The sequence below is a fragment of the Nylanderia fulva genome, unplaced genomic scaffold (genome assembly GCF_048542155.1).
Source record: "Nylanderia fulva isolate GAGA-0341 unplaced genomic scaffold, ASM4854215v1 Scaffold29, whole genome shotgun sequence".
Lineage (NCBI taxonomy): Eukaryota > Metazoa > Arthropoda > Insecta > Hymenoptera > Formicidae > Nylanderia > Nylanderia fulva.
The window spans coordinates 967,160-992,887 of NW_028190358.1; the positions used below are offsets into that span (position 1 = coordinate 967,160).

At 40.0% G+C, this 25,728-nt stretch overlaps 3 protein-coding genes across 6 annotated transcripts in view; 1 reads left to right on the plus strand and 2 right to left on the minus strand.

Annotated features, from left to right (window-relative positions):
- LOC114933099 (ankyrin repeat and sterile alpha motif domain-containing protein 1B) overlaps positions 1-1,505 on the minus strand; it is a 46,527-nt gene extending 45,022 nt beyond the window's left edge. The window contains exon 1 of one of the 2 annotated variants that reach the window (XM_029305560.2): positions 1,218-1,505. In XM_029305560.2, the coding sequence (XP_029161393.1) occupies positions 1,218-1,321 (104 nt within the window). In that variant the 5' untranslated portion in view covers positions 1,322-1,505. The remainder of the gene's footprint in view (positions 1-1,217) is intronic. The other variant, XM_029305561.2, reaches the window with a different exon arrangement.
- A 115-nt stretch (positions 1,506-1,620) lies between these two features.
- LOC114933100 (transmembrane 7 superfamily member 3) lies at positions 1,621-7,419 on the plus strand. The gene is made up of 8 exons (XM_029305562.2): positions 1,621-1,854; positions 3,234-3,575; positions 4,065-4,330; positions 4,605-4,773; positions 5,241-5,408; positions 5,506-5,646; positions 6,656-6,919; positions 6,994-7,419. Exons 1-8 carry the CDS (start codon positions 1,746-1,748, stop codon positions 7,200-7,202), a joined length of 1,668 nt encoding a protein of 555 aa, XP_029161395.1. The 5' UTR covers positions 1,621-1,745; the 3' UTR covers positions 7,203-7,419.
- A 420-nt stretch (positions 7,420-7,839) lies between these two features.
- Positions 7,840-25,728, minus strand: part of toy (paired box 6 protein twin of eyeless) — a 34,739-nt gene continuing 16,850 nt past the window's right edge. For 2 of the 3 annotated variants that reach the window (XM_029305645.2, XM_029305643.2), the window contains 6 exons: positions 23,567-23,843; positions 21,762-21,926; positions 21,329-21,411; positions 16,737-16,963; positions 15,701-15,963; positions 7,840-13,011 (listed from right to left, as the gene is read on the minus strand). In XM_029305645.2, coding sequence (XP_029161478.1) covers positions 12,923-13,011; positions 15,701-15,963; positions 16,737-16,963; positions 21,329-21,411; positions 21,762-21,926; positions 23,567-23,843 — 1,104 coding nt within the window. In that variant the 3' untranslated portion in view covers positions 7,840-12,922. The remainder of the gene's footprint in view (positions 13,012-15,700; positions 15,964-16,736; positions 16,964-21,328; positions 21,412-21,761; positions 21,927-23,566; positions 23,844-25,728) is intronic. The other variant, XM_029305644.2, reaches the window with a different exon arrangement.

Genomic DNA, 25,728 nt, shown 5'->3' on the forward strand with positions numbered 1-25,728 from the left:
CATTTTCATGTTTCACGCTCGCGATGAAACTTTACATTCTTAGATTTTTGCTCTTTACATGTATTTTTCCGTGTAACTAATTTCCAACTACGTAGAAAAAAATATATAAATGCTAAATGGTGTTAATTATTCTAAATTAGCAATCTAGAGAATGAAATACATTCATGTGGTTTCAGATAATTGATAGCAAAGTCCTTGCTCGTTTATCAACGCATTTGCATGAAACATCATCAGTGTATATGTATTCGATATGATGATTCATGGTCATGAAAATAGCGAACAAGACTGTTCAAACAAAATGCTCTGCTATTGATGTACATAATTATGGTCCACCATAGCTACGTTTCTAACAATAGAATATAATATATAATCGCTATAATCATTTTATTTTCATTATTAATGCCATAATAGTAATTACAATTAAATTGATCAGAATTAGATTATAAAATAATTAAATTGTCGAAATAAAATTAATATAACTAAACATGATTATATATTAAATTCTGTGTTTGTATATTATACAAATACAGTTTATTATATTGAATACGTCACATCAAAACATTATTTAATCGATATGTGAAAATCGAAACAGAACTCTCGATAACGCGGACGTGTTCACGATCGAGATTAAAGATGAAAACGTGGACAATGATAGTATATAATTAACGGTAGAACCGGATAAAACTAACGGCAGAGGAATCCTGGTTAATCGTAACAGCCGAGGATTAATCGTACGACGACGCGATATGTTCGATCGAGCGTGAGAGAATTATAATCAGAAGCGTCATCATAGAAAAAAATAAAATAGAAAAAAAAAGAAAAGAACGTGTATACTCATTCATCCTGAAGAGTCCAGTTACCTCGATCGCGTGAGTCACTTAATCGCCGCGGAGGAAAATGATTAAACCGAGCCAATTGTGCGTAGAGCAACGAGAGAGGTATCTTTGCGGCAACCTTATCGGCGAAACCGGAGCACGTCGAAACGGAGCACGAGATGTGCGGCGACGGTTCGATAATGGAATGCGCGAGACGACGTTTCGTGCCGACGTCGATTCCGGGCGAGACCGGAGACGGGTCGTGAAATCGCGTCCGAAAGCCGAGCATCGTCGATACGTAGAATCGAGTACGAAGGAGAATTATCTCCTATAATGACGAGGAAAGGCGGCGGCGAGCAAAAGTGTCAAGCTCGGCCGCAACCACAATGTGATGACACCCACCTTGCCAGTGGACCACTCCTCTTGGCTCGCTGACCGAGGATCTTCTCGACCACGGTGACGTTGCCACTCCTCGCTGCCTCGAGCAGCTCCTGATCCTTGCCCATAGTCCATTTACACCGCGATCAAGCCGCGATGTTCGCCCGCACACTTGTCAATTTGTGTTTTCACTACGATTACTCGCGTTTCATTGATCCAACGTAGCCATCTTGAATGAACTGACGCGCCGCCACTCGGCGACCTCGCGAGGCTACGCTTTACGAGAGATTCACGAGACTTACGTGAGCGCGAGCAGGAAAGTATTGAATGAATGGTGCGAGCGAGAGGACAAGAGTCTCGCACGTGACGCGCGCGCGAGCGCCTCGAATCGTAGTCGCGCCGAGCGGAGCCGAGCAGAGCCGAGCGCCGCCGAGTCCAGCGTGATAACAGCTGTTGCGCTGTACTGATTTTTCGTCGCGTCGAAACACCGGTTCGAGCCTAAATAGTGTCATTTCAGCGAGTAAATACGCGGTATATCCAGTGTGCGTCGACATGACACGAGTCGTTTTTGTCTTTCTCTCGGCTCTGGCGTTAATTCTCGATCAGGCGACAGCGTTTAATAATAATAATAATGCAACAACGAATCTCGAAGCTGCACCCGGTAAGCCCTAACCTCAATAATGTTTTGCAATCTCAGGCAACTTGTAAACTTTTTCGCAATTTGATTGCGTGTCAGGTGATTGTGTTCAATAAATAATAATTAATCAATTGTTTTACGATTGAGGTTTTTTTTAGATTTAAGCGTGCATCATACGCAGTTATTGCTAAACGGAATATATGTTCATGTCTTGTTAATATATCTTTGTTACAGAATATGACATGTATGTTTACTAACACACATATTCTGTATTTTTTTTGTTTTATTTATCTAAAACTTTTTACATCTAGTTATAAATTTTGTTTACCCACTCACTTGAAATTATAGGTCCTATAAATATACAAACGTTAGAGAAATATTTTATTTCTTTAATTATTTAAAAATAATCTCGTATGAGGAACACAATATTAAGGTAAATTAATAGGCTTTTCTTGAGCGTGTCAGGTGATTGCGTTCAATAAATAATAATTAAACAATTGTTTTGCGATTGAGGTTTTTTTTAGATTTAAGCGTGCTAAACGGAATATATGTTCATGCCTTGTTAATATATCTTTGTTACAGAATATAACATGTATGTTTACTAACACGCATATTCTGTATTTTTTGTTTTATTTATCTAAAACTTTTTACATCTAGTTATAAATTTTGTTTACCCACTCACTTGAAATTATAGGTCCTATAAATATATACAAACGTTAGAGAAATATTTTATTTCTTTAATTATTTAAAAATAATCTCGTATGAGGAACACAATATTAAGGTAAATTAATAGGCTTTTCTTGAGCTATAATAAGGACTTTATATTTTAAAAACACGATGTCATATAATTAAAGAAACATTAAATTGAAAACAATGATACGTTTCGCTTTAGAAGCTTCTTATTTATCCTTTGTGACCCAGTCGCAGATACAACTTTTGGCCATCAGCGGGTTGGGTATAATTAATTAATATTTATATTTTATCCGTATATTCGACGGAAACAAAAAAAAATTTTTTTGAGACGAAACACGTCTGAACGCGTCAAAGAACGCTAACGAACTAATTAGAATAGACATTTGACATCTTTAATTCCGTTATTGGCGTTATAATATCTTTATATAATTATCATTATGTAACAACATATTACACATTTATATGTGTACGACTGAAGAAGTTACAAGTAAGTGGCGAAACGTATCGTTGTTTTCAATTTAATATTTCTTTAATTATATGACATCGTGTTTTTAAAATATAAAGTCTTTATTATAGTTCGAGAAAAGCCTATTAATTTACCTTAATATTTAATTTCTTATAGTAACGAAATATTACTAACACGTAATTATCTTTATCGTTAAGATTAATATAGAATAAACTATATAGAGGTCTTATATATCGTATTACAGATAATGGCGAAACAATAATATCTTTGTCGAATTATGCTAAAAACAACGCATTCAAACAACGAATAAATTTAATCCCTTTGAGCCCTTTAAAAATAACTGTGACAGATGTTCCATCGGATATTTGGTTTATTATTTTACAAATTCATACATTTCAATATAATGCCACGATATCTTACGACAAAACGCTGCTTGATAAAGTATCGAGCGGAAGTGTATTCGGCTCAAACATTGGTTTGTATTTAAAGACACATGATATAACAACCCCAACACAGGCATTTTTGAAGCACAATAACGTGCACAATCTCGATGCGTTACTCGTGATTGTCGGATATGATCGAAATGGTAAGTACGAATAACATTAATAAATAACTGACACATATAATTAATTATATGTTAAATATGTATTAAATATGTATATGTATTTTCCTTCCTTTTCTCCTCCCCTGTCTCTTTTTCTTTTTGCCACATTTTCCTTTTCCGGATAACATTTAATCGAATTAAATCTGACGGCACAAAATGGTGCCAATTAAAATAATATAAAATTAATGGCTATATTATAAGATAATTGTGTGCAAGAGAATATTATCTGCTTGATAAAGACCGAAAAATCATATATTATAGTAAATTAAATAGCCGTGTGTGACGTTGATGGCGCGATAGCATGAGTAAATCATACCAAGATATGTATTCGATTAATTTGCGATACATTTCCATTATCAGTCGCGTGTAAATGGGTTGAATAGCTAATCGTTTTCAACGTAATGGCAAAATTGGTTGAGTATCGAGAGAATCCACCATCGTCGTTCATTGGTCGATTATTGTTCTCCGCAGCGCCGATACCGGGTGGATGTAATATGGAATTCGATATTGAGGTTGCGCCGTATCAAAAGCTACATACGGGAAATGAAATGATAATAGTCGATGCACAACCAGCCTCGACGCTCGCTGATAACGAGTCAGCGCGTTGTGAAAAAAATCCGGTTCAACATAAAATGTACCGTCTTTATCTGCCCAGACGGGATTTCACTCCGGATACATATTTCGAGATGATCGCGAGTATGCTGACCACGCAAGACATTTTGCGGAATGGCGACGAGGTATTTTATGATACTATTCTGGGGAGATAAAATTTCGGTTCGAAAAAATTCGTTTTTATATAGCGTCGTTTCACTTAAGTTTAAGTCTATATCTATTTTGATGTGCATGCATTATAATTTAGAATGGAGAGATCTGCAACAACGATTATCTCGATTGAGGCAATTAACACAGATTATTTATCGAATCTTTGCTATTATTACCATAAAATACACTTGATTTATAATTGTAAAAAAATTAACGTATATATGTATGATTAGAAATATTTCTTGATAGATACCAGCTGGTATAACGAGTCCTATGAAACGTATTTATAGTGCATATACTGGTACAGGATCTATTTATGTCGCAATTGCCACTTATGGTGATAATTCTTCGGCTTATATTCCAATCTTTACATATGGTTGCAGTCCTTTGGTATATCCGGAGTCTTGTCAAGTTTTAAGTATGTTTTTCACAATTTTTTAAGACAAATATTTCAGCATGATAATATAGTGAGTCGTACTTGAAATGTTACAATATTCCTGTACGAGATATGTATATATTTCACAGTGATAAAATTATTTTTTTCTATGAATCAATATTGCAATTCTTTGCTATATCCGTAGATTTATCAAAAAGTATGTTTTATTTCACAATTTTTTTAGGACACATTTCAGCATGATAATATAGTGAGTCATAACTTGAAATGCTATATATACCATATATATATATTTCTATGCGAGATATGTATATATTTCACAGTGATAAAATTATCTTTTTTTTATAAGTCAATATTATAATAATAGAGGGATTATTTCGAGACCAATAAATTTTTTTGAAGTTTCTAACGAAGTATTCTCAATTAATATTACGAAATTGTACACGTATGTCTTATAAATTGTTCAAATAATTGTTTAATCGTTCTTTTAGATGGCCCGTTTGCAAAGATTATTTGCGCGTTCGTTCTAATCATAGGTATTCTTTCAATTCTTATTGGACATAAGTATCCTTCATTAGGTCATGTAATATCGAGTTGTACGATGGGTGGTATTCTCGGATATACTTTAGCTGTGGCCATCAGTGATTACAGCACTGCAAGTAATTATATATCAGCTTCTGTATTAAAAATTTTAACGAAATGATATATATTAAATAAATAGCTTACCACGTAGGTTTTCATCGTTGTTTTTTGCAGCTAACATTTTGATAGGTTCGGCATCTGCCATTTTGGCCATCATCTTATCGACAGCCTTACGTAGTTGCGAACGTTGTACGTTCCTACAAACTTTACCATTGGGATTTCTCTGTGCGTGCATCACATACCTCTACGCTCCAGGTACATGTTACATTTTATACAGCATCGTGTTTTATAAAATTATTACAAGACGTAACACGGGTAACTAAACGAATAAGAAATATAAGTTACTTTATGCGCTCGGTTTCTTCTCGGAGATGGTTTTTGTATTTAATTTTTTTTTTTCCACAAGTTAATTTATTTCCTAGCCATCGTCCAATATTATTAAGTCTAGTATATCTTTACAAAATACGACTCAAGACAGTAGCGTACGTTCAAAGCGAAGGCGGGAGAACCGTAGCCTCTCCACTTTCCGCGATGCTGTTGCGAAGGGCTGTTGCGAATTATAGGAAAATAATGAAAGCCAGGCTTAAAAGCGGAGGGATAGAACGCGCGACCGGCGAGTGGGAGAGCACCGCCGCTACCCCGAAGTTAGTTCGAGTTTGGCGAAGGGATGAGAGAGGCGCACAGTCAGTTTCTCCCCGTAGCTTCTATCAATGCTGGCCGCTCATGTGGAAACCTCGCCCGTCGAATCCCCCCATGCAGAAGCGGTATAGCGCATTCACGTTGCCTCCCACCTTTCTCACCATAACGCCGCCAAACTCACCCTTTGCCACCCTCGCCCAAGCACGAACGCAAAAATGCGTTCGCGGGATTGCACACGCACATATACGCGTACATATACGCACATCGGTCTCCCTTTCCACGGTGCGAACTCCCACGGCACGGTATAACCAGCTTGGAAGATTCGCATTTACCTAATTGTGTCCCCGTATTTATTCTGCTCCGGGACCTATTTAGATTACACGATGCGTGCATACGCAACTGCACGGCGATCTATCCCGTCGACAGATGATCGCGATCGTTGTTTACTTTGACCGTCCGGCACGTCGACGTTAAAGCGCACGATTATGCTGTAACGGAAAACATCCGCTTGTTCGTTAATTAGATCGTCGAAATTTTCGCGCGCGCGATATTGACATACGTTGAAATTATTCCGAGATCAAAAATGAGCATTATAATTTATAATTTGTTGTTTTTTCTCTTATAGCATATATGTTCTATGTTCTGGAGACTGATTGGCTATTCTGGCCTATGTTCGTAAGCCTAATGCTTGTAATAGCTATGTTTCTGGCAAAAATGCCCTACATCGCAGAAATAATCACGCGTGTCGTTTTTGGATCGTATTTCCTGATTGTAGCTATTGATTATTATGCCGGAAGTAATTTAAAATATATTATTCTCACTTTGATCAGAAGAGTCACTATATCTGAGTTCCGTTTAGCATTCGTATATCCGCCATATCAAAGTGCAGGTATGTATCCATATGCTGCTTTTCTTGGTGTAAAAATAATTCAACAGTATTTTATTCAGATTAATTGTTTTCAGATGTTACCTTGACAATTATTTGGGCTGTGTTGATAACAGCGCAATTTATTATTGGGTTCGTCAAATTGTGCAATGAACCTTCGCCTATGACTGGATTTTCAGAAAATACAGTCACAACATCTTTGTTGTTCCCACACCGACTAACAAACTCTGACAACCCTCGAATGTATCAATATCTTCACCCAAGATATCGACACAATACAACATGACAACATATAACAACATATATACATAAATATAAGAACACATACGTCAATATCATTTATAAACTATAAGATATATATATATATATATGTATATTATAAGGTTCCTTAAACTTGTTAAGATTTACTTTTTATTTTTATACTGGATACCAAAAAACAATGACTTGTGTCTGTTAAATTGTACGGATAAATAGATAAATATATAAGTATAATACAAACCTGATGTACTCTTTGTTCGTATTATTTTGTGCTAGATTAATTTTGTGTTAGGTTAAAAAATATAATATTTGCATTAATTAGAACATAAGATTATATGTGACCATGATGAACAACATTTATATTTAACATGTAAATCATATTTTTTGTTTATTTTTATTTTATGTCAGTTATTGCGATGTTTTTCATTTTAATTTAATTTTATGCAAAGCGTATGTTTTGAACTAATGTAAGACATAACTGTGAATAATTGTGAATTGCAGGTAAAGTTGTACATCATGGTAAATATTTTATTGTAATATTAAATATATTTTTTTTATATCTTCTAATATATATATTTTAGCTCTTTCTAATATATTATGTAAAAACTTATGTGTGTATAGGGCAGAAAATGTATATCAATGTTATGAATAATAAAGTGAGATGATTTGGCATTAAAATGAAATAACATTTATTGAATCGAGATAGTGACACCTAACAGTTCTCTATTTCCTACTACTTACAATCTTAAAGTTAATCACAGCAACAATATTATCTCATTATTCACAACACTTACATAGATTATACTGTCGTAATAATATATTATTCTCATTAATAAATTTATTAATACTCATACACTGTTATTAGAGTAGTAGACTATTACAGATAATAAGAAAGTCGCGTAACCACTTCCGCGTAATGTTTGTTGCATAACGATTAAAGCATAATTCCGCTGAAACGCATTTTACATGCATAAAATTGCGGTAACGTTCAGTTCGCAAAAATTCTATGGAATTCGTAAGGGTAACATAATAAATGAGAATCACTTTAATCTACTTTTCGCGAAATGCACAGCCTGTTGCAAGTGCAGCTCCTGTTTGTAGAGAATCCCTCATGGAAACGTGTATGATATGCGACTTGCAATTTAAAATTATTCATGGATGCATACTGAATTCGTCTCAAAGTACTTTTTATATACATTAGTAGTGGTAAACGTCGATGAAAGTGTTACAAATATTTTCAGATTTTATTTTTTTAATTTAATAATTTCGTCTCATTTTAATGAAAAAAAAATTATAAGTCGTGAAATAGCATATTTGCATATGACATCCAAAGTTTCGATAAATTTTATTTTTGCTCTTTTGAAAAGAGACAGATTGAGATCAAAGTCTAGAATAAAATATACATATATAACTTGAAATATTAATAACACTAGGATATGCCAAAATATAAAAAGAACGCAAAATATTACAATTTACTACGAATCTTCATCATTCTGTGGATTCTCTGAATTCTGAGCGCTTTCATAACTTTTCTTATCTGTTTCTTTCTCTATCTTATTTTTTTGAAATTATATAATATAGCAATATTTTTAATACAAATAACAAAATTATAAAATATTTTTAAAATCTAACAAAAAAGATGATCTAAAAAATTGTATGTGCAATTTAATAATGACAAAAATTATTTCAAATATACAAATATGTTTTTACATTAGAAGAAATTTGTATACAACAAGAGAGGAAGTGGCATCGACAGATCTAAATAAAAATTGTTTCGAACTGAAGATATAAATCATCGCGAGATTTTAAAGCGGCGGCGTCTAGATACACCGAAGATTTTCCACTTTTAGATTTCACGCTGCTTTTTGTTTTTCGTTTTCTTCCAAAAATATAAATTTACTAATATACAGTACACACACCATTTCCCCGTCAAGTGCTCTTCACGTACAAACGTTACACAAGTTTACACGAGCTCTACGTGACTGTAAACGACAACGAGAAACGAGCGGCGCTCTTCTCTGGGTAGTGTAACTTTACATACTTCACACGTTACTGTTTAAAACAACTGTATATCGTCCATGTTTATCTATTGGCTGCTGCTTAATCGTAGAATTCGTCACCTACATTTATTACGGTGCGCGTGAGCATTGTCGATGAAACGATTGTTATGCGTTATCGAAAAAAAAAAAAAAAAAAATTAAATACTTGAAAATATTCATATTGCAACAGAAATATCGGAAATGATGTGTCCCCTGAAAAAGCCTGTCGAGTTCTGGAACGATAAAATTCGAAAATATGTCATTCACTATTTTCACGCCGTTTTTTTTCACATTTACGAATCAGTGACTAATTATTCAACGCGATCGTGCGGCGCGACTCAATTACTAAAAAACGTGCTACATCCCTGGCAGCTGGTGATCGAAATGCATCGGTTAAATGTATCATTCATACATATATCCTGTCGAAATACAATAAGACTGTGATGCAAGTGATTGGCATCTCTTCTTGCAATTTAAAATTATGTCGTTATTTAGTTTATCAAGCGCATGATAAAATTGTTAAATTTAATTTGATTAGTAAAATTACGGCTATAAAAATTCCACAATATAATAATCAATATGGCACTTGTAAAAAAGATTATAATTATACAAGTACGAAAATTACAATTGACTTGTACACATAGGTATATAAATCGTGATATATTACGTAAAATATTTTTTTTGTATTCTTGTTGGTTTATTTGATATCTCTATATAGTGAGGTTCGTTCCAAAACTCGTTTTTGGACAAAAAAATTCATACAACGTGTTTCGCAAAATGATAGGTGAATAAATGTAGGCTCAGATTATTTGATTTTATTAAAGTTCTGCTGCTGCACGGTGTAAGTAACGGAATCGTCACTTTAGTGAGGAAAAACATTGAATACACGGATAAGATGTTGCATAATCTATAAGATGGGTACGTTTGAACGTAACTGGAATTTGTATGACTTACGTACGTGTATATATACAGCGATAATTATTTCTAATTTACAGTACTGATCTAAAGAGAGTAACAAATGCTATCTTACAGTCATCTTTATACAGCATAATCGAAAGTATGTGCTTCGATCGTATATGTGCGGCGACGTTTAACGAGTTTTGATGCCGATGAAATTTTTCTCGTTACTGCGAGCACCAATGTATCTTTTTATTAGTGATCCGCTCGGAAGAACGAATCCGCCTCGTCGGTCGGTTAATTCAGCAATACATTTACATTAATAACAATAAATACCGACGTGAACGTCCATGCTACTTGCCTCCTTTGGGCGTTAATGCGTTACACTTATGAAATTTCTCTATAAGTTACGTCGGTTTATTTTTTTTTTTTTTTTTTATAACTTCGTACGTCACTGTGCTTTCATTATGGTAATAACGATGGTATAAGCTATGGATTGGATTGTCTTAATCTAGAATCTTCTGTGTATCTTGGATCGGGATAAACATTCTTATGGAGAGACATGTATTATAAATGAGGAGTTTAAATCGAACATTTCAATCTGCTGTGTAGTTGTTCGTAAATCTGTCAAATAGTTTACGCGAGGTTTAGAAAAATGCTATTCGCGATTGCTACGTCAAGGAGATCTGAAACTTTAATATTGCCATTCTCGATATATTCTGCACACTGATATCTCGAGAGATATGAGAGAGGTTTCACTATATTTATAATATAATTCAAAAACGCACATACGCGGGCGACTCTTGCATTTGCGTTTTCAGTTACATTTGCAAAACGCGACGAATCTCAACGTGAAGAACCATCTATTAATAATAATAACATAACAGTAATAATATCTTTATTAAGTGCAATAAATAAATATATACTCTACAATTTAAAGGAGAGAAATTAATTTTCCTTCTTCAAAAAGAATATAAATAAAATATATATGATAAATATATTATAAATATAAATACATACGTACAAGTGCTCCCGTTTCTCCGGATATATATTTCTTTCTGGCATCTTTTCCTCGAACTGGTCGTCGATCGATATATACCGTTCACAAATGGACGTAGACAGGGGCCACGCGAGAGTGGTGTCTTCCGACGCCATATCTGCCGGCAGACACGATGGCCGGCCTCGCCGAAAAAAGCTACCCTCCAGGCAGCTATCAACCCTCGCAACCGTTCCCTCCCGCAACGAAATCAGCCTCATCGGGAAACTACCACCCTAAACTCTCGCGAGAATATATTTCGGCGGGCGAGCCCGCCTACGTGTCTGCGGCTCCCTTTCAATTTCCACGCGTTCGCGGCCGCCCTTACACGAAGGAAAATATTTGCCGGAAACCGATACAACATGCGGCAAACAATATGCACTCGGTGGTATCCAATAAATCCGGTAATAAAGCTCGCCGATGCCGAAAAACGAGAACGGCTGTAAATTTAATGAACGCTCTTGACATCGATCGACCTTCGGGAAAAAGAGAAAAAAAATTTACGCAATTTATTGAAATAAAAAAAAAAAAAAATGACTCCCATTACGACGCTCGTTAAAGAGATTCTTTCGTCATTGGTGGTTCTTCACGTCAAAGTCCTTGACATAATAAAGATGGTAACGTAACGTAAATCACACACACTATCGTGAATAGGTAAGTACCCTGCGTGACCCGGGTCATGCGTATATATCTACGAAATCTAGATCAGACACGAAGTGGAAGATGGGTAAAGTCGATTGGTTCCAGCTCGAATTATAAAACTTATTGTGCTCGCTAAAATTCCGCTCTGCAATCGAATCGTTGGTAAAAAAATCTTTTTTCGTTCGATTTCAAAGAGAAGTTAATTGCGACGAGCTGTTGCTGCTTTTTTTTCATGCAAAAATTTCGCGACGGTACACTCCATTACGATCGTCAATGCGGGCGTTGGCAAACTTACAAATTGTTCAAGAGGGAAGGAATCTATTCTATCTCCTAATCTAATGGAATAGTTTCATAGATAGGTATTGCCTTTCAGAAAATTGACGGTCGTAAACAATCGAGGACGCCAGTCGTTAATCCGGTTTGCGAAGAGCTTTTATACGATTAATAATATCAATTTCAACGAACAATTAGATATTTGTCCCAATCGGAACATGCTATCAAGTAGCTGCCACTTTATTCATCGAACACGCAAACTTGATAATGTTCCCCATAAAACTGTTTTGCCGAATCGTTAATATTCGTTAATGAAATAAATTACCGCGACAATATAAACGAACAAAATTATTTAACTTACAAGACAAACGGAGAGAACATGTCAGACACTTGCGTCATCGTTTGGGATTAAGTTTATTCGACGCACAACCGACACTAAAACTGCGCGTCTTCGATACGATCGGCGTTCGCGCTGTCAAAAAGCGCAAACTGTCAAACGAGCCTTCTCTTCGTAGCGTCTCTTTCCCCCATTATCCATCTAATTGTGGCGTCGCGGTTGATGGCGACGAATCGCCGTCGGCGACCAAGCGCAAGAAGGACACCTCTCTCGTCAATCAAGGGATCACTGCGCGACGGAGCACGTCACGAGAAATCTCAATCGTTTCACTCACTGGTGTCGGAATTGTGCACGGGAGTGGTCGCCGGTGTGCTAGGGGCCTGATGCTGCGTCGACTGCGTCGGTATCCCGAGGGAGGCGAGGAGCGGTCGGGATACTGCGCCCGGGGTGACGCTCGGCGGCGGCGGCGGCGGGCTCTCCTGGCCTACGAGCAAGCTCGCGGGCGGGAACCCGAAGAGCTGGGATCACTGGAGCCTCGGCCAATAGTTGCCCGTCAGGTCCGGAGTCTGCGAGGGTATCTGCACCGGCACCGAGACTCCCGCCGATATCACTCCTGAAACAATTCGAGCCGTCGGAGGATTGAGCGCGCGTTGCGACGGAACGAGAACTGTCGAGGAAATTGAGCGACGAGATAAGAAGTTGCTCTCGCTCTGTGAACGCGCGGGTGAAACATATCAAGAACGGATTGGGCCGTATAGCATGCGAGTGCAAGAGGCGGAAATTTAGCTTTGTTACGGTACCATATATAGCCATATATACCATATATGGTTTGTCATATCGCTAGTTGATCATCATTCTTGATTAAGGAAACTCGTGCAATTTTAATGACTCGCGACGGCCGCGAGTAGAACGCGTCGTTAATCGCGCGAAACGCAGTAATCGCGAGACTAATTTGCTAAAAACGACCGAGTACGTATTTACGGAAGACGACGCGAAGTGCACTCGCAAGTATCGCCCATAGCGACGGTTGCATAAATAGGATTCGGTTATGATAGCGCGCGACGGCTTCGTACACTTCTGCAATTTGAATTAAACACCTTAACGAGCTGCGTCTAATCCAATATAAACTTCCGCGAAAACATTTACACTCTATGCAACCTCGCGCGTCGTAACTTCATTCCTCACGTAGGCTATAATTATGACATAAATGCAAAACAGGCAATTTGACGAGCCTTACAACGAGGATGCGTCCCATGATTACACGTTAACCGCGTAACCTACCTTATTCGATATATTAACATGTCGTGAATATCGATATACGCGGCGCTACGATAAAGATGTAATCTTATATTATCTATTTCTCTACGCTTCTGAAATTTCATTCCGCCAACAGCGTGTAATGTCGAATCAAGTTTAATTCATACAAGTCTCGAAATTATAACTTCTATTTAGTTCGCGCGACTTCTCAGAAGGATACATCCTCGCAGACGCATTCTATTGCGTCTTAGTAATCTCCAGAAACTTCATCTTCGGCTTCATACCCGACGAACGCTGTCACTTTGATGGCGGAGGGATTAATCGAATATCCGTGACTCTCGTTCATCGTTCCACCAGCTGCGAGACAACTCGCGCGATTACGCTCGTTTCCGCGGTTCGAGCCCTCCTCCGCTAACTTCAGGGAGACGGCTACTTAGCTATGAAAACGGCGCCGTTAGAATCGTCGCGCGGTGCTAACGAGCGCGGTGAAAGTCCTTACGGCGCTCGTGCACGTAAAGCGATTATGATGGATAACCCGCGGCTCGTTCCGCACGTAAGGAGCGGGAACGTGCGGAACGGTGGAGAGGAACAGTGAGAACACGACGGGGGAAAGAGCGGAAAAGAAGAAAGGCGGCGGAAGAGAAGAGTGCGCGAGGGACAGAGCGGAGTGGGACACCCTGCCTGCCTGCCTGCGCGCGTGTTTCGCAGTATTCCACCATTCCGGCTTGCGCTCCGCTCCGTTCCTGTAGATACGCCGCGCACCCCGTATTTCCTCCCCTTTGGGTTCGCACGTTATTGAGCGCTCGCCCAGCCGAGGCGAGACCCAACCCATCCACATCCTCTGTTCACCCCTGTATATCCTCAGGAGGGAGAGGAAGCAAGAGAGAGAGAGAGAGAGAGAGAGAAACGAAGAAAGAGATGAAAAGGGGACCCGGAGGGTGACGAGAGGGACGGATAGACACGAAAGAGTGAGCGCACCCTCGAGGGTTGAAAGGGATGAGAGAACGAGGCGGTGCGAGAGGAGGCGCGACCCTCCGTGGCTTTCGCTAAACGAGAAGCAAGGGGATGAGATGTGGAGAGATAGACGGAGAAAGAAAAGAAAGAACCGAGGCGGAGGAGCCGAGCGTACGTAAAAAGAGGGAGAGGGTAGGAAAGTTGAGAAAATGGAAAATTCACCAGCTACATCGGCGAGGTTGGAAAACCGCCGAACATCCCATTCTTCGATTCAGCCCAGCGGCGCCATGCGAGATTTGTTTTAAAATCCTTTTACAATTCCGTGGGCGACCGCGTCGTTGCCCGCTCGCTCTTTCATCCCTCTCTCTCTCTCTCTCTCTCTCTCTTTCTGTTAGCAAGACTATGTAGATTGCGTGTGAAGAGGTGCTCCCAGGTAATTCTCGACGCTTTATTTCGCGCTTTGAGCCGACTAAAACATGGGAAAGAAACAGCGGCTGTGCGAAGCGAAAATTGGAAACCAAAACCTCTATTGGTTTTCGGCATTGGATTCGTTCGTTTTGCCATTGCCTCTCTTATTTGTCTCTTATTTCTATTTGTCGTATATTCTCGAATGTTCAACGTGAAGCAATTTTCAAATAATCGAATATAATTAAAACGTCAAAAGATATAATTTGAATATTGGAAAACCAAGAAAGAAATTTAGCTGCAAATATTCAGTTAATATTCATATATGAAAAAGCTTTAGTGCTTTTATACTAGACGGTAATTATACAATATAAGAGTTTAAGCGAATTAAAAGAACTATAACAAAATGATGAATAAAAGATAGTTAAACACAATTAAATCTGTTGAATGGAAGAAAATTTCGCGCGGAGACAAATATTCACGCGAGGTTCGATTTTCGCCTTTGATAAAAGAATGGAGCACTCTCCGAATAACAAATCTATCGCTATCGATACACTCAAGTTTTGGGACGCCACGCATATCTCCTAAGGTAGATAAATGTTTACTGCGCTTTAATGCAAACAATGTTATATTATTACTAAGTAACCTTGAAAGCGAGGAACGGGACAAATTAGGCGAGAACTCACCAGTCGCGGTCGAGGTCGTCGGCTGATAGGGTGCTCCACCTGGTCCGGTAGGTTGTCCGCCTGGCGTCGTGGGGGTGCCGCCGTGAGACGTCGGGATGCCACGATGAGGTTGCGAGTGCGCGGCCGCGGCCGCGCTGTGCGCGTGAGAATAGGACTGCGTGAGCGAGTGAAGAGGCTCGTGAAACACGTACGCCGGATAGCCTTCGGCGCGTTGCTGAAGACAGCTTCCACCCATTGATCCGCCCAGACTGCTTGACATCGAGCTACAGGGAAGAAAGGGAAACGATGGATTTCGGCAATGCAGGGTCGATGCATTTTTTAATTACAATCTACCGAACAGTGAATATGAAGGAAACTCTTTTATTTTGCAAGATATTGAAAATTAATATTGCTAGAAGAAACAATTCTTTTTGAGGAAAAGATTGAACGAAAGTTCAGTTTTCACAAGGACGATGAATATCACTGTTCACCAATTTTTTTAATTACAATTCACCGAACAGTGAATATGAAGGAAACTCTTTTATTTTGCAAGATATTGAAAATTAATATTGCTAGAAGAAACAATTCTTTTTGAGGAAAAGATTGAACGAAAGTTCAGTTTTCACAAGGACGATGAATATCACTGTTCACCAATTTTTTTAATTACAATTCACCGAACAGTGAATATGAAGGAAACTCTTTTATTTTGCAAGATATTGAAAATTAATATTGCTAGAAGAAACAATTCTTTTTTGAGGAAAAGATTGAACGAAAGTTCAGTTTTCACAAGGACGATGAATATCACTGTTCACCAATTTTTTTAATTACAATTCACCAAACAGTGAATATGAAGGAAACTCTTTTATTTTGCAAGATATTGAAAATTAATATTGCTAGAAGAAACAATTTTTTTTTTTGAAGAAAAGATTGAACGAAAGTTCAGTTTTCACAAGGACGATGAATATCACTGTTCACCAAGTTATCAAACGTGTCCGATATCTATTCTTGCGTGTAATTTTTGTATCTGTGAAACAATGCTTTATCGAAATTCTCCTACCTATATGTGTCGGGCATGGTGGCGATTGGTTGCGGTATCGACGAGTACATGGCGTTGAATCCGGCGTTTAAGGGCAATCGTGGTGTTGCAGGGGTGGCCGCGGGAGGCGCGGTGCCGCTGCTACCTCCGCCGCTGCCGCCAGCCACCACCTGATCGACGGCCGCCCTCCTCTGGTTCCGTAATTTCTCCTCTCGACGCCACTTCGCTCTGCGATTACTGAACCACACCTGCAACCGACACAATGACGGTGCCTTTGTCACGATAAGTGTGCAGCCGCACACTCGGCGCCGCCGACACGGTATCTCGCATCATTCGCACTCGTCCGCATTCGCACTCATTCGCGCTCCTCTGCTTCCTCCCCGAACGGAACACCCTCGCATCTTTCCCCGAACCATTCCGACGCCTCTCTCTCTGTTTTTTTTTTCTTTCGCAAACCTCTCGTGAACTTTCCGAGACAGCGCGAAATCTAGCGCCCTAGCAGACACTCCATCCCGTTTTGTGAAACGGCTAGTTTTGCGAGACGCTCCTCCAATTTGTTAATTGCGATTGAGCAGTTGTCAGACGGGAAATTGAGTTACTCTTGCTCGCTTGGTCCCTTTTCGCTATAGCACGCTTTGCTCTCGCGCATATTCCTCTATCTGTCACCCCTTCGCGTTGTCACTTACACGTGTCTCTTTTGAAGCGCCTGATTATACCAACCGCATCAAATCCGATATTCAAAAAGTCTATTGTAAATAATGCAATAGTTGTAATCGCGCGAGTCTCGGATTAATCGTATCGATTGGAAAAAAGGGTCCTCGATTATTTCTATCTTCAATGCTATTAGATCTTTAAAACGTCGATTAACTTTAACCTTTATGACCCATTGTCGACTTCTTGTCTCTTTGCAGAATTATAATTAGAAGAAGGTAAAGAATACGTCAGAAGATGATACAAAAACGTTTGTCTCAAAATAATAAAAATAGTAAAGGATTAATAATAATATACCGTCAACAATAGTTCCTTCATTATGCGTGGTATCTTAAATGACACGACACAAGCTCGTAAAATAAATCGAGACTCAAGTTCCTTGCAACGCCTGCACGGATTTCGTGATTTTTGTGATTCTCTTCAACGATAAGAGGATTTGTCCCCTTCAATATATAGGTTTTCCCTCGCTGGCGCTTAGAACAATCCATGAACCGTGCATTTGACTTTCTCGTAAAACCTTTTTTTCTATGTGTACACTGCAGCAATCGCGTATTCAGTCGCATCAATTTCACGGGCAAACAGTTAATTCGCTATGCTTGCTCAAATTGTTTTTACGGGTAAAAAAATATTTTAATATCATTATCTATGTTATCAATTTACCTCTTTTATCGAACATTATTGTCACAATTTTTTATTCATTAATTATTGTATTATTTAATTAGCGAATATATTGTGCAACATTTCTATTCATGCAACCGATCGAATCGATCATCGATCGAAGAAGGGAGAAAGAGAGAGAGAGAGAGCGAAAAAGCCCGCTGCTAATAAATTATATTTAATACAGTCGGGACAAGTTTTCGAAAGGGAGATTTACATGTTTTCGCATGCTACTGTGTACGCGGGTAAAAATAGAGAACAAAGCAATAACGACAATTTCCATTCTTGTCGATTTTGGTGTAACGAATTACCGCGTGTGCGATACGGAAAAAAAGGGGGATGTTTTTCGCAACGGAAAGAAATGCCATCAACGTAGAAATACAAGCCTTCCGCAATCTCACGTATAACATCGCGCGCTACGAGCATGACGAGGGTCCTCGATTGAATCAAAAAATAAATTCCATCCTCCTGTCCTCCCGTTGGGCGCAGCAAATCGTGTTCGACCATCCCACCGTCAAATATCTGCCATTCGCCCGCAGCGGGTTTCTTCCGCCCAATACCATCGTCCCTCGTAAACTCGTCCTCCCTCATTCCGAAAACTCGTCCGAATCGATCCGTGCGAAAGTCTGTGATCCGAACGTGCCTCGGTGTTACTCAAAGAACGCGGTCTCTCCGCCGAGCATCATCAATGGCCGAAATATATAGAGGAGACCGACCGGTTCCCGACACCGGTTTCCGACCTTGAAACTTTCCGACCTTGGACATATTCGCGATGCGCCAACTGGAAGCGCAAAAATTCGTTTGTTTGCACGTCTCATCGTCGCTTGCTTTCGGAAATTAGTGGAGCATGTGACACGTCGGCTTCGCGAAATACCTACTTTTTTTTTCCCCCCCAAAAAAGTGACGATTTTAACAACAAATTCCGCAGTATCTAATATCTCAACGACTTTGCGCTTCGTTTTTTGCGTTCGTTTTTTACTTAGCGCCCTCGAAAGCGTATATCGGGGAAAAATCCCGTTTTAATCCTCGTGTAGCGTATCGGCCATCGCGCTCGCACAAGTCGACTTAGGGAACGCCGAGGACGATAATCGGCCGGCGACGGACGTGCCAGCAGCACGACGTGGCGAATCTCGTGGCCGTGGTCGGGATATATAGGTGGAAAACCGAGGGCCAATCGGAGGGCGACCTCCCTCGGGACCCGACGTTGCCATGGTTGCGTCCGAGAACCCTCTTAGGCCTTCCGCGCGATCCCTCGCGGCTCGGGCGGGTTGCGTTTACATGCCGCGCCATGCCGCGCCAAGCCGCGCCAAGCCGCGATGCGCGTTACGTTCTGTGTTCCATTAGAGTGCCGGCACTTCACTCTTCGCCGTTATTCGAGGATCGTCCGCAACGATCCATCGGTCCGACTCTCCCCGCGATTCTCTTTCACCCTCTTCAGCTAGCTCGACTATCTTTTTCTGTTCCTCCCTCTCTCAGTTCCGTTCACTCGGTCTTCCTTCTTCATTTTCTCCATTTCTCTCTCCCTCTTTCTCTCCCTCTTCTCCTCGTCGAACTTCTCCTTTTCCCTCTCGCGCCGGAACTCCCGGTTTCCTGCACTTAGCAAGATCAATACCAGCCAACGAGGCTTGAAAACATGCGTCAACATGGTCTTGCACTGTTTGTACGTCCACATAACGCTCAGCGCGCCCGGTTACTACCACCACACCGAACCCCGCCGGCCACTTCGCCGACCCTCCCGTCTCTTCATCGCGGTGATCCAGGTGAGAGGCGGGCGAGAGGAGGGTGAACGCGGTCAAACAATATTCGATAAGGCTACGTATATATTAACGGCTCAAAATGTTGATATTAATTATAATTATGCAACATGGTATTTTGCATCTCCCTTATGATTAAAAAGTAAAAGGGATATTATCCAAATGGGAATTGTTAAACAGCAGAAAGTGTCAACAAATATTGTGGAAATGTTTGTGTTCGTATAATATTCAATTAATGAATACATTGAAAATAACGATATTTCGATATTTCTAATAATCGTTTAGAATTGGTGACTGTGACAGACGAGAATGTAATTTTAACTACCAGTATTGTGATGTCAAGTTATTTATAACGAACGAAATGTAGCAAACAATGTAACGCGGATTAAAATAGAATTCTGATGATATATGTAACCGATTGACTCGAACAATTAAAACTCGGCGAGTATTTAAAAAAAACATAAAGAACATTATTCAAGATAGACATACAAATGTCTTGAGATAGATATATATATATATTCTTGGACTGTTTAGTTTCGCGTATTTACTATGTCGCGGGAAATTGAAAGTTACGTGTGTCATGTAAAATGTGAAGTTGCTTCGCGCGCGATGAAGAGAAGAAAGTCGATGAAGAATTTGCGGAAAAGATACCAATAAGAGGAATCATCGCAATGGCACCGCTTCCTTTAAATGCGAACTAAAGTTTCACGAGTTTTCCTGATCTTATAATTTAAATGAACGTGATTCTGATCTATCAAGACTCTCTGTCTCCCGTTCTTCGTGATTCTTGACTTTGCCGATGCAATCAAAGATTCTTCGAATTTGTCGAACTTTCCAACTTCTTCAGAACATTGACCGACATTTAACTATCTTCTTCAGGATGATTCAATAGAGGATCTAAAGGTTTGTATTTCCATATTTTTGTCGTTTATCGAATTATAATTCGAAAAATATATTTTTTAAATTTGAGAATAGAATGTAACACAAATGAGATTTGTTGTTATTAATAATTAATTAATGTACTGCCTAAAAAATATATATACGCGCCGTTCTAGCACTGTTCCTAAACTAAATCCTAATAAATAAATTGCGTCAATATTTGTTGCACTAATCGACGGGGAAAGTAACGTGCGTAAATTTCATATAAGAATACATAAATGATAGCGAAGTAGCGAGCGAAAGAGGTGACGAAATCCCATTGGGAGTCTCACGAGCGGCACCGAGCTTACGTCGGAGGTATTTAATGTTCTCCACGTACAACCACGTGGTCACACGTTAAAAGCATTTAATGAAAGGGCGTCGTCGCACTTACGGCGGTCGACCCTCTCGGGAGGAACGAATGGAATAAGAAGAGAGAAAGACGTACCCCGAGGGAGAGGGAGAAGAGAGATAGAGAGAAGATGTTAGGGGTTGCAGAGAGGGAGACAGTTGGGTGGAGCGAGCGTCGGTGGAGGAAGCGCATACACACCGCATTCGCACATTCACACTCACCTGGATACGTGCCTCAGGTAATCCGATCTTCTCGGCGAGACGCTCCCGTGCAAACACGTCCGGGTAATGTGTCCGCTCGAATTCTGAAACGAAACCAGTTTGCAACAAGTGCTCGTTATTTAGCCGCATCGTCGGCATTAATTATCGCGATATACGCGGAGCTTGTCGGTCATCGCGCATTTTCTCTCAACCGAGGAACACTAGAGACCAAACCGAGAAGACTATAATCTTGATATCGAAATATCGACTTTGTGTCGTGAATTAATATGTAACAAATTTATAACTCGATGTCTGAGTAGGGATCGTCAATTAAGAAGTTGATTAAATTTCATTCGCAATAGAGAAGAACCGCACGATTTATGACATTTATCGTATACAACGGCAAGAGCAGATTGTCAAAATTGATAATTTGCTGATTACATTTTATACTGACCTTTCTCGAGGCTGTCTATCTGCTCGTTAGAGAAGGAAGTTCGGTTGCGCTGCAATTTCCTTTTCAGCCTCAGCCGCACCTGTGAGTCTTCATCTCCGGAGGAATTGTGCTCCGAATTACCGTCCGAAGTTGTCTCCTGCTGATGCGACAATAAAGAACCGGTATCTGGAACAAGGATTAATCGCTTCTACTTTAATCTATTGTTTCATTCAGTCTTAAATATTTCGTTCATTTGCGATTATAATTAAATTACCCCATTGACTCATTTCATAGATCGATTATTATTAAGCCTAATTATTAATCACATTCACACCAGCCCATCAATAAAAAAAAACAATTACTCTTTGACATTTTTCTCTCATTATGAGAAACATTGCGATCTAATTAAGAGGCCTCGCTGTTTGGTGCATCATCAGCCGATCTCGTAACGCGATCCACCATTCTCGAGATTCCTAGACACCACGCAATCCAGACGTGTGCGACCGGTCTTCGAGGTCACGTCTCGTGTTGGTGCGTCGGTTCGTACACGCGCGAGCGTAGCCCCTCGTCAAGCCCTGTGGGCCGCGATTACTTTCCGCCTCCGCGCATCGCACCCTCGTCTCTTTCCATTCCTCCCGATACCTTCCCGGCGTTTCTCCGTACCTCTGCTCTGTCCGTCCCTCCGTATCACGCGGTGGAGAGATGTACATATATACGTACGCCCTTACGCTCGTACATATATATATATATATACATATACATATATACAGTTCGTTCGTCAGCTGCTCGCTTTCTCGTTCGCTCATCTCAACCCCCGCGCAACCCCCAATTGGACTCGACCCGGCGAAACCCCGTCAACTAGAAATACCGGCACCCCAAACACGCCTCTGTCTCTCTTTCTCTTTCTCTTCCCTTCCTTCCTGCCTGCCTCGTACCCCTAAGCGTCTGCCTCCGTTCGCCTTCTTCCCGCGGAACCCACCCACTTCCTCGCGAATATCCCTGCGCGTAACGACCAGACCGGGAACGATTCTCGGCGGTCCGCTGCAGACGGATCGTTGGCTTTAATTTTCTAGGTGACGACGCACGCCCGGCGAAGAAAGAGAGGAGATTAGCCGATATTCTCTCTACGATCCGGCCGCTTAATGCGCCCGCTTCGGCCAAAGTGGCAGCGATCGACCGTTTGATGCATTCCTGTGCATTCAAGTGCACTCAATGAATGTATAAACCATTATTTACAAGTAGCAATGTTATTCGAGGCTCTTTCATTGATACACATTTTTAAATTATGGACTTTTATCTATAAATGTATTAATAAATCTAAACGTGTCATTTAATTGAAATCTGCAAGGATGAGACTATTCTAATCATGTAATATTTATTGATATTTGAAGAACCTCTAATATTTGAACCGAAATTATTTTAGAAGCATTTTCTACGGAATCTACGGAAAATACGTTCGCAATAGAAACACTTTTCTATCTGTCATTTTACCACTGCTCACGTAATCTACCTATTGAGAGCGGTCGGCATCTGGATTTGTCATCCGCGGACTGATTCTGGCTATAAGAACCGAGCCGCAGGCCCGATCCTATTAGACTTATAGCGTTGTATGACGGATCCCTTTTCCCTACTCCACCGCATCATATACACGTGCTTTGTACGAGGTGTCAAGGGCTTGGAGTCGCATAACCCTCGAACGAGATAATGCGCGACAAAATCGTATATTTTGGGAACAAATATTTCTGTCAGTCTAAATAAATTAATAAATGCTAGGTTGCGTAAATACTAAAATGCAATTACCAGATGCAAAGTAAATGACAACTTACCGCTCCGCTTCAGCAAAGAATCATCGCGCCCATGAAGTTGACTACCGGGCAAGAGAGTCTGACCGGATCCAGGAGTTGCCGCCGTTGGAATACCCGTAGCCAAGGGATGATGGGAAGGTGTCGCCGAATACCACGCTGGCGGCCAGCCTGCTGCTTGCCCGTTAAACATTCTCAGCTTATCGTAAACGCTCTCAGCCCCCTGATGCGCTTGTACCGCGGCCGCCTGTTGCTCCTTCTGCGAGGCCAGGTTCCTAAGTACCCTGTTAATGGACGACACCTGCGAAGAAAATAAAATTTCCGCTGAGAATCAATTATCTCCGCATCACTTATTCATTTAATCCTATATCAGAGCTAGAGAAAAACTGGGAAATATCTGACCATCTGCATTTTTTTTTAAATTACACTTAATTCTAATTCTCATAAAACAATAAATGGATTATTATTGGAAAATAATTGTTTAGGGAAGTTGCTTCTAATCTTTGCTAACTATATGGCAACGATCATCTTCAAAGGCGGCTAGTACAATTTTATCAGAAAATTAAGGTATATAATGTTGAAGAAAATGACTCAACGTTTCATTCGATATTGGCGGCGATGTACAGAATTTCGCGAGAATTAATCGCACAATAGCAAAATAATATAATCGAGTATTAATAAGCTTCGAATAAGATTTTTCACGCGAGTCTCCTCACGGATTAATGAGCAATTTTTATACGACTCGTCAGAAAGAAGATGTTAAATTTTAGTTTGCAGAAATTATCGATATATCATATATGTGCGGAATTGGTACGTTTGCAGGGACCTAGCATTTTAAGATCGCTGACATGGCGGAGGAAAATGTCACGCGCATCTTTAAGAGACGAACGTATTTCTAAATAATAATATTTACTTTATTTTAACTTTTATCTAAATTTAAAAAATGTAATTTTTATATCAATATTTATCATTGAGATATAATATAATATTTCTCTAAATTATTTTTGTAACAACTTGACAACAAATTAACAACTTATAAACTGAATTCATCAATACTTTTTAATTTCTTTTAATTATCTATAATTCTAAAATTATAAAACAATAAAAAAGGTTTTCTTTGATTTTATTTTGTGATTTGCTTTTGGTATTCTTAATGTGAAAAAATAAATTACTTAGAGAGAAAATATTATGCTATCTTTTGACACTAATGACTGGCAATGTATCCCTATGCGCAGGATACCTCCGTCATCCATTTGCGACGGATCAAGGAAAAAAGAGATATAAAAGCGAAACGGGCCGGGACGCGCGGCTCTTTGTAAACTCTCGCGACCGCAGCCACTCGTCGTCGCACGAGAATCATTTCCGTCGTCGTAGCTGCGCACTGATTGTCCGCCCCTTGTCGTCTCTCGCGCTGGGATTCTTCTTCCTCTTTTTCGTCCTTCCGCGATCGAGGGATGCGAATGGGAGCGGGGATCGTATCCAGATGAAAGGACACCGCCGTCCAATTATTATTACATAAAACGGTCTCCACGACTCTTTGTCCCCTTCCAATCCGAGCACGGTTGTCGTTGTCGTCATCGTCTTCATCTTGCGTCCGCGACCCAGCCACTGGCTAACTCCAAAGTTATAACGAGCCCGCGTATAACATGGGGATCCAAGCATCGCACTCTCGACTTGCACATAATGGTCCTCGGCGCGCTTCATACGCACACCAAACCCACATATACCCTTCTGCACTGAGTTTGGTGCACCGGATATACATACACGACCGTTAATTCAGCGGATGTCGGATATCGAGCGAAGCTTCTTAATTACGAGGTCGACCGAGAACTTCGACAAGAGCACGAGAGAGAGAGAGTGCGGGAAGCCGATCCTTCTCGCATAGTTTGACTTAAAATCGACGGAATAATGGCCGGGCGACGCCGAGAGTCATTAGAACAGTACGTGGCACGGCTGTATATTAGAACGAGATTAAAGACAAAGTACTCGGACTTAGCGGAATTCAACAGTTTGCTTATGCTCGGTTATTCCATATATTTTTGATTATTACATTCGCAAAATATTTTTCACACAACTACCCTCCGCAATGCGAAAGAAGTTGATGAAGAAATTCGGGAATAAGTAGCATTGCGATTGAATTCAGTTTTTCGAGTATCCTCGAATATTACAAAATATCGATTCTCGAT

Coding starts and splice junctions, on each gene's coding strand:
- LOC114933100 (XM_029305562.2), top strand. CDS start 1,746: ATGACACGAGTCGTTTTTGTCTTTCTCTCGGCTCTGGCGTTAATTCTC. Junction 3,576..4,064: donor TGTCGGATATGATCGAAATG/GTAAGTACGAAT, acceptor TGTTCTCCGCAG/CGCCGATACCGGGTGGATGT. Junction 6,920..6,993: donor TCCGCCATATCAAAGTGCAG/GTATGTATCCAT, acceptor AATTGTTTTCAG/ATGTTACCTTGACAATTATT.